We start from the raw sequence: 9,803 nt of genomic DNA, 5'->3' as shown, positions 1-9,803 counted from the left end.
TCCCCTCTATGTATCCTATCGTCCTATCAAACAGTGCAGTTTCCCTTCATATCTTTGCAAGATTGGGTTGAAAAGTAGCTGAGCAACATAGCAACTGTATAGAAATTAAGTCTCACTAAGTTATTGAAGAAAATCTTGGCTTTACCCTGGAGGCTGTGAATGTTTGATCATATCTGGGCACTCTTCTTTACTATCCATGACAGTAAACACAGGGTGAGGGGTCCCGAGACAACCCACTAACCTTTACTATGAGAACAGCATGGTTCCCACCCATGGTAAGAGCCACATGAGAATCAATAACCAGTAATAGTTTATATTGACGTGTTAGAGCTTAGGCCTCCAACACATTCTGTCATCTTCAGTTCTCTGAGGTATAGTTTTGATGTCCCTCAGATATGGTGCAGAAGGCCATTACAGAATTATTGTGAAGATAAGGTATCTATGATTAAATCCTTCTGGTGGCTTGCTGTTCTGTCACCTCGTTTTTTGGATTTGAGGTTCTGTTTTCTGTCCCATAGGTACGATCGACATAAAGTGATGCTCAAGGAAATCCGCAACTGCCAGTATGTAGCCTGCATGAATCCCATGGTGGGTAGCTTCACAGTCAACCCAAGGCTGCAGGTGGGTTTACATACCACTCTCTCCAGTGCCCTCGTATGTCATATTCAAAGCTGTAAATCATGCTGGGTATGTTGGCACACTCTTGAAATGCCAGCACTGGGAGGTTGAGAGTGAGGGCTAAGGCAGCCATGTTAGGAGTTCAAGGCCAACCTAAGCTATGATGAATTCCAAGGAAGATTGAGCTTCATAATGAGACCCTCTCTCAACAGAACACCACATCTTGTTTCTTGGTGCTTATGAAGTTAGTATCCCACTTCCAGTTAATTAAGTAGATGTGTTCTTCCCCAGTCAATATAAAATTTTTAGTTAATGTTTATGTTTATAGCAAAATGAGTCAGAAGAATTTCTGTCTAGTCCCTCACCCACCCATCACCTGCTACGTTTGAACTCTAATTAACCTCTTGCATGTGTTGCATTTAATGGGATGTCGTTGACACATCCCATTAAACTAAACAAACTAAAGCTCAAAGTTTCCACTGGGGTTTCTTCTTTTGTCTTGCGTGTTCTGTAGGGTTGACAAATGTATAATGACAGGTGTCCACCATTAAAATATCACACAAAATAGTTCCTCTGCCTGAAGACCGGTCTGCTATGTGGTCACCCTTTCTTTGCCTCTGCATCCCTGCAACCATTTAATCTTTTGAAAACCATTTTTTTCTGTTTTGTTACTGTGGTTAAATACATGTTACATATAATTTATTGGTGTAACCAACTATTCTAAATGTGTAGTTGAGTGTACTAGATGCTTTCTTATGCCAAACCATCTGTCTCTGTGAGACCCTGATGTGAAACTGAAACTCAGTCCATTATCAATGACACCCCATTTCTCTCTGCTCTGATACTCACTTCCTCTCTCCTCTTTGCCCAGGCAGACATCATCCTCCTTTCTGTGTCTGTGACCCCGACTTCTCTAAGTATTTCCTATAAGAGGAGACCTACACTGTTTGTCTAAGGACTGGTGTGCCTCAGTGTTGTGCTGAAGATCACACATGTAGCATATTGCAGAATTTCCTTTTGTAGCCTAGAGGATGAGCATTTTTGTCTTACATGCTGCATTTTGCCTGTCTGTTCACTCACTAGTGAACACTGGGTCACTTCCATCTTTTTACTGGGGTAAATGAAAACATAGGCACACGAATATCTCTTGGAAATCTGTTTTCAGTTCTTTCAACTGTCTATCTACCCAGGAGTAGAACTACAAGATCAGACAGTAATTTGGTTTGTAGCTTTTTGAGAACCTGTCATTTTGTTCTTTCAATCACCATGTCACCTGTCACCCCCACCTATGATGCACAAGGTTTCTCCACTTCTTTGTCAGCACACAGTTCCTGTTTTGCTTCCTTATAGCAACAGTGCTAATGGAAGTGAGGTAATATCATTATCGTTCTGTTTTTGTGTTTCTCTGGTAGTCAGAGATTTGAGTATTTTTCATGTATTCTTTGTATATTTGTATATCTTCTTTGAGGCGATGTTATTAAAAATCTTCTTAGTCATTTTTGGGTTAAGCTTTTTTGCTGTTAAATTTTAGGCTTCTCCTCCGTATTGTGGATATTTAATTCTTAAGCACTGATCACATTATTATCTCAACAATTTGTTATTCTCCAAAATAGTCTGTAGTGAGAATCACTTTTTAGCTTGGCTTCTTTTAGTTACCCAAGCCATCACAATAACTACATAGAAGGTGCTTTTTCACTTAGCCAAGTCCTGCAGATAAGCTAGCTGCACCTGATGACCTTGTCTAGGTAACTTTGAATGTCCGGGGTATGACTCTCAACTGATATTGTGTGGCATAGGTCAGGGTGGTGACAATGAAAATATACCTCTGCCTTCTGGATCTTTCATCCTTCACAGAGTTTAAAAGCTCAGGGAAAGTCAGAGGCTTAAGTGAACAAAGATGGAGACCATGCCTTGCCAGTGACTAGCATTCTGCCTATGGGGTCAAACAAGTCACGTGGCCAAACCCAGTGTCAGAGAAGACGGCAGTAATAGATTACACCGCAGTGATCCTAAGTAAAGGAGAGTAATGTTCTGCTTTGACTGTCATCCCTATTCTGTACTAATTGTTTTTCAGAGACATTTCACCGTGTTTGCGTTCAACTTTCCATCTTCGGATGCACTGACCACTATCTACGGTCAGATCTTCAGCTTCTATCTCCAACAGCAAGCATTCTGCCCTTCAGTTCTCAGGGCTGGCCCCTCTTTGATCCAGGCAACCATTGCGTTCCATCAGACGATGGCAGAGAGCTTTGTGCCCACAGCCGTTAAATTCCATTACAATTTTAATCTAAGAGACTTATCAAGCATCTTCCAGGTACCTCAATTGACAAGCAAGCTTCTGGAGTATCAGAGTAAATTCTGGCATTCATTTATAGAATGATTTCAGTTTCACACTATGCTTTATTGCGTCGTGTGTCTTTCTCTTTTACTTATAAACCTCTCTGTGAGGTGACATGACAAGCTGCTCTGTCTTCCTCATTGGTGAGGTGGCGGGGGTGGGGGGCGTCTCTTCAGGTTGCACTATATATCTGTGCTAATGCAGCAAGGTACCGGAGATTTGGTAATTCAAAAGCAATGTGAATTTATTGCTCATGGTTCAGTGGTGCTGAGAAGTCCACATCCGAGGTAGTAGCAAGTTCATCACCTACTACGGGCCTGTTCTGATGGGGCCTTGAACTTTGTGTCTGTCCAAGGCAGACAGGGTGAAAGGCACACGGTTAGCACTGCTCATATGAGGTCACCTCTCTTAGGAAAGGCCGCACTTCTTCATACATCCACATTGGCAGTTAAGTACTTTTTCACTTAGTGTGTGGTGGGAGGCCGTGTTCTACACGTGCTTGTGGAGGTCAGATGGCAACTTAATGGAGCTAGCTCTCTCCTTTAACCTTCACGAGTTCTGGGGCTTGAACTGAGATCATCACGTTCACCTACTGATCTGTCTGTCTCACAGGCCCCAACTGCTTCAAAACATAAATTTAGGAAGACATACAGACAGACCATGGTAGACAGTGAGTTAACAAAAACAGTAAAGTAGAAATTTGAACTTTGTAAATTAATGGTTTTTTTAAGTGCCAAATGAGAGAAATTGGTCATGGTCCTGCATAAAACATCAATGTTATCATTTTAAACACATATTAAAATGTGAAATTTTAAATTATAGATCATTTGGTTTCATATCAAAAATCATTCTGATTGCATAGTGTGTTAGGGACACACACAGACTAGGGTTCCATTATTCCTCTCAAAGGCATGCCTTCATGACCTAAAGTGGGGTGAGGGGCCATTGAGATCCAAACTGTAGCTTGTAGTAAAAGGGGCAATGTTTACTATTAATTATATAATAGAAATTCTAAAGAGGGAATAGAAGTTCTGGAATCCCTAAAATGGATGTGGCATACACTACTATATACAGCAGTACCTGGGATATCACCTAAAACTCAAAGTTCTGTTGTGCAGGAGAAAATGAGAAAACTTCCAAGACTTCTACAGCACTCTTTAGAATCACTCCTCAGAACCCTACCACAGCAGCAGGCAGTAGCTTGTGATAACACAGGCTGTTTGCTTTCCCGTCTGCATGCCTAGCACCTGTCAGAAAGGCTCTGCTTAGTAAGGTCTTGTCTAAAGCAAGTCTTCCCCTTAGCAGAAAAGGTGACCTAGGATATGAGCCTGCCTGCTTAGCCTTCCTTCAGGTCCAGGCTGACAACTGCATCTGATACCTTCAAACACTGTCAGCCTCTCTCAGGTTAGTTCTCCACAGCATCCTCCTGTTCTCATGGGTGGAAAGCAAGCTGGCTACTCTCAGATCACCTGCACCCAGATGCTGAAGTGCAGTGTTGGTGGGCACAGGAAGCATAGTTAATCCATGCTAATCCTGTGTCTCTCTTCCAGGATGACCTACATTTCAGCTTTGGGTATTTCGTTTTGTTTGTGAAGTAAATGAGTTAGATTGGTTTGCATCAATGGATTAAAGACAAGAAAACTTTATTCTGATTGTATACTGTTACTTCATTCTGATTGTACTTTGGTTTCATAAAATCTATATATATATATATATATATATATATATATATATATATATATATATATATATACATATACATACACACACACACACTTATGCAGAGATGTGTCAGTTAGCTCCCACTGACTTGAAGTATTAAAGTGGTTATGATGAGGGAGCTGGAGAGATGGCTCAGGCGTTAAGAGTACTTGTGGCTCTTGGAGAGGTCCCAGGTTCAGTTCCTAGCATCATCATGGTGGTTCACAACTATTCACAACTCCAAATCTAAGGAATCTAGCTCCCTCTTCTGAGCTCTGAGAATTTTGCTCACACATGGTACACATCCATACAGGCAAAATGCCCATGCATATAAAATAATAATCATTTTTAAAATCCATGTATGACAAGGGATAGAGAGATGACTCGGCATTTGAGAGCACTGGCTGTTCCTCTAGAGGACCCAGGCTCAATTCCCAATAACCACATCTGGGTCACAACCATCTGTAACTCTAATACCTGGGAACCTGATACCATCTTCTGGCCTCCAAAGGCACCAGGCACTCAAATGGTACACAGACACAATTTTTTTAACTGGGGATGATACTAAACTCCTATGCTCCTGTTTATCTGAAATGAGTTTTATTTGCACATGTATATACATACCTACCCCTGCCTGCTTGTTTCTTTCCAACTGCTAAACTCAGTATAGAGTTAAACAAATACTAAAATTGTTTATTTAGAATGGCACTGTCCTCTGAATTAAAGCTGTGTTCCCCATCCCACTTATATAGGGGATTTCGTTTGCTTCTCCTGAGTGTTTAAACTGCCTGGAAGACTTAGCACGCCTGTGGCTTCATGAAGCGTCACGTGTTTATGGAGACAGACTGATAGACACAAACGATTTTGACTTATTTCAGAGGAAAATGCTGGAAACTGCCCATAAGTACTTTAAAGTAAGTGAGTAAGCGTGAGAGGTCTCTGTTCACTGGGCTGCAGTAGGTACTCTGCTGGCATTAGAGAGTCTGAGCTGCAGATGAGCAAGCACACTGCCCTTTCCTGCAGCGTCTGAGATTCACAGACACACTGGGTCCGGATTAAGGGGCATGGCCCTGCTTCCTCATGTGCAGATCTGCCGGCTTGTGATTCTTCAATTGGCTCTCATACCACGGTCTGTGCTTCCTTCTGCAGGGTGCAGATGCTAACACGCTGCTGCGGCAGCCCCTTGTCTATTGTCACTTTGCCAGTGGAGGGGAAGACCCTTGTTACATGCCAGTGAAGGACTGGGAAGGGCTAAAGGCAGTTCTTACGGAGATGGTAGACAACTACAATGAACTCCACTCAGCGATGCACCTGGTGCTATTTGAAGATGCCATGCAACACGTGTGAGTGAATTGGTCATGGTAGCTATCAGTCAGCAACTGTTCTTGCAGTGTTAAATAGGCACAGCTATAAATTATGTCACAGTCTTAATCATGTACATGCAGGAAAACTATTTTCTAAAGGGCCGCAGATCCAATCAAAACATTTCATTTCACTGCAGTTCTGTCAGAGAAAGGTATTAAGCAAGAGGAACAGAACGTGCTTGTGGGATTTGTGGGTAGGACTTAACCTGATTTTCATGGATTAAGTAGGCCGTGCTGAATGCCTGCTGCATTCCAGGTAGTAATATGGCCAGTTCTTTTAATGTTTTACAGTGGTTATTGAAAACAAAAGGGTACGTATATCATCTTAAGAGAAAATTAGAGGAGGTGGCCTGCCTTGGGGTAGAGCTTGCCCATCATTGCTCCTGTCCTGGTCAGGGCACCTCCATCCAATCCCTTCTTCAGTGAAGCTTGAGTACAGAGTGGTCCAGGTGAACATTTTCCAGAGCATGAGCAAATGAGTAAGAAAACTGCCTAAGAGTAGTATGTCGTGCCCAGGAGTGCAACAGGTAGACAGAAGAAGATGTAGTTTCAGAGAGTCTCAACCAAAGGCCTGGGAGCAAAAGGTGTAGAGTTTCTGACATTTTCTTCAGGCTTTGAAGTATGCATACTTGGATCTGACTCACAGATTTGTTTACTTTTGATATTACACCTTCTGCACATGGCATTCAGGTACTTTTAGTGTAGCTGAGTTTTTACTGTAGTCTGTATCCTAGACCCATAAGATGTTTTGGGCTTTAGAGCACTTACAATTTCTGTATAAAGGAGGCTCAATCTCTATTGGATTTCTAAAGAAAGATTGGGTATCTGAGGGAGGCAGTAGCATTAGTCTGATCAACCTGATAAGTGTAACGTATTATAGAAAGATCTGGGAGAAGCACATGGCAGAGGGCTGTTGTAACTCTGAATCTTGAATGCCCAAATAACAGAGTAAAGATAAAGGTGGCTATAGTATATGTAGCATAGGTTTAAAACAAGGCAAGCAACATATAATGAGGCTGGAGAGGCTAAACGGGCTTTATGTACACAGAACATTTTCTTATAACAGAGATAAGGAGTCTTGAGGACAAGGGACAAGAGTTACAAACTTAAAAAGCTAAGTCATTAAAATAAGAAGAATGTTCATGAAAGTGAATGTGAATGGGGTGGATGTGGATGGGGTGAACTACAGGAAATCTGAGTTTCAGAGACGTTATTATAAAATGTTTAGACTTAGGACTGAAGGAGAATGTGAGGGGCTCACTACCATCATCCCCCACCATCACTTGCTGTAAGCTTGGTGAGTATCAATAGTTCCACGGTGCCTTTTCAGTGCCATAATTACACATTCAAGGGGAGCTTAGGTGGGAACCAGTGAATTACTGGCCACACTGTTCCCTGTGGGGTCATGATACTCTGACACTATATGTGGCAGGTGAAACCAACATCCTCCAACACTGAGGGAAAAACAAAAACAAAAACAAAAAAACAAAAAACAACCTTCCCATACAGGGAAGCTCATAGGATCTTCAGTATGGGATTCTCAGTGACCCAAGCCATAAAGTGTTTCTTTGGTCAGGGATTATGAGATTAAAGCTGCTTGACTCAGCATTAGAGATAATGTAAAGTGTCCTTAAACTTCAAAGAAAGGGACGTTGCCACTTAGTCCTGTTATATAAAAACTTGGAAGCGTGCATTAAGATGCAACCAAAGCCTGTCTTTGGACTTGGGATTCCTCTTCTGCTGTATCTTTCCCAAGATTATTTTGCTCATATGGTCATATGACATACGGCTTAAGGAAATCACCAAGCTTGTTAAAATAGCTGTCTTTTCAGACTTGAAGTGATGATACATCTCAGTCATGGTATAAGTGACTCCAGTATCATTTTCTAAAAGGAAGAACAGTGTGAGTCTTTCAGGGCTTGGATTTAAGTTTGTTTCAGGAGAGCAAGTGTAGTGTCTCCAGCTTTTGCAGTTGGACTTACACATACGTTTTATTTTGTGGGTTGTTCCTTAATTTGTTTGACACACATAAGCCATACTTCAACTAAACCAACATTACACTGATGTGAAAACCAATGTATTCGTACTTGAAAAAAATGTAGCAATGATATCAGTAGTGTAAGCATTCAGATCTCTTGGTTAAGGAGAATGAGTGTTGGATGGTCTTTTAAGAAACTTGACTTTGAAATAACAATGGCTAATGCCTTAGTCTATGCATGAAGCTGCCTTTAGTGAAAAGGCAGCAAGGGTCGAATCAAGAAACAAATGAAAAGGTTAAAAAGGAGGCTCAGCTGTTAAGAATACTTTCTGCTCTTGCAAAGGACCCAGGTTCAATTCCCGGTACTGATATAATAGATCAAAACCACTTGTAACTATAGTTCCAAGGAACCCAGTGCTTCTTCTGACCTCCTTCGGCACCAGGAACATACTTGGTTATATGTACATAGGTGCATATGTGAAATACTTGAATAAAAATAAATGTTTTAAATAAGCAAGTCTTTAGTCTCCTTAAATAAAGCACATGGAGGTATCCATTAATCTAAGCCAATCTGTTTTTTGCAAAATGGTTCTATAGCAAAGCTTTCATGCAAATGGATATCCTCCCTTGAGGTCTCTGTGGGATGAGGCTGACAGAGAATGGGATTTTTCTTGTTAATCAAAAAAATAAAAAATTTAGTGGCGCTTACATATAGACCCTATTTTCAAGTAGTATTAATACAGCAAGGATTCAAAATATAACTCCTGGGGAAATTTTTAAGAAAATAACTAGAATCTAGATGCTGTCTTTGTTTGATGTTGAAACATACAGAGTTTAATGATTCCAATAAAATTGGCATTTCATCATAGACCTACACATTTATCTAAAATATAAAGCAAACACCACTCAGGACGTTTTAAGGCATGACTCTGATGGAGATTGCTACTTTCTTTCTCTAGGTGTCGAATCAGCCGCATCCTTCGGACCCCTCAAGGCCACGCCCTCTTGGTTGGCGTTGGCGGCAGTGGCAAGCAGAGCCTGTCTCGGCTGGCAGCTTACATCTGCAGCTTGGAGGTCTTTCAGATCACTCTGACGGAAGGCTATGGGACCCAAGAGCTTAGGGTGAGGAGAGTTGGAAGGCAGAGCAGTCATTCACTGCTATCCATAGAGGACTAGGGCCTGGATCCTGATGCAATTCAAGTCTGAGGATGGTCTCCTTCCTTCAGTAACCTGAACATGGTCCTGTGTGCTTTAAATCACCTCTAGGTTACTTACAATACCTAATGATACATTAGTAGTTACTATGTTGCAGTGCTAAGGGAGAAACCATAAGAGAAGAAAGGCTGTGAGTGATGAATACACAGGCAAAGTACCCTCAGATTTTTGTTCTGATTGTTTGTTTGCTATTGGCTGGATCTGTGGCTGTGGAGGGCTGATTGCATTTCTGGCGTGTTTGTCTGGCAGACCGAGCATAAACTGTTAGTGAATCCATGTCAGCTCTGAGAGGTGGACAGGAACCCCCAACCCTACAGGAAGAGGGGATCTCTGCAGATGCCTTTGATGCCTTTATCTTCATTGTCAAATACACAATACATTTCTATAATTCCAATAAACATAATAACACAATGTTCAATCACATAAGCCTGGCTGGAAAAAAATATTGTGTTAAATATACAAACACACTTTTATCTCTGCCTTAAATGGACTCAGTGTTCAATGCTGTTCATGCCCTTATATGACCAAGGGCAGAAAGGAAAGATACTGCCTTTGGAATTTCAGGTAGGCTTTCTTCCCCCTTGGAAAC

At 41.5% G+C, this 9,803-nt stretch overlaps 1 protein-coding gene across 1 annotated transcript in view; it reads left to right on the top strand.

Moving 5' to 3' along the window:
- Dnah11 (dynein axonemal heavy chain 11) overlaps window positions 1–9,803 on the top strand; it is a 302,790-nt gene that overhangs the window by 160,341 nt on the left and 132,646 nt on the right. Inside the window, exons 48-52 of the mRNA XM_021201453.2 lie at window positions 519–621; window positions 2,693–2,932; window positions 5,410–5,571; window positions 5,807–6,000; window positions 8,959–9,121. Of these exons, the coding sequence (XP_021057112.1) occupies window positions 519–621; window positions 2,693–2,932; window positions 5,410–5,571; window positions 5,807–6,000; window positions 8,959–9,121 (862 nt within the window). The remainder of the gene's footprint in view (window positions 1–518; window positions 622–2,692; window positions 2,933–5,409; window positions 5,572–5,806; window positions 6,001–8,958; window positions 9,122–9,803) is intronic.

Source organism: Mus pahari, chromosome 7, assembly GCF_900095145.1.
Source record: "Mus pahari chromosome 7, PAHARI_EIJ_v1.1, whole genome shotgun sequence".
NCBI classification, from domain to species: Eukaryota; Metazoa; Chordata; class Mammalia; order Rodentia; family Muridae; genus Mus; species Mus pahari.
This window is presented reverse-complemented; position numbering and strand designations above follow the sequence as displayed.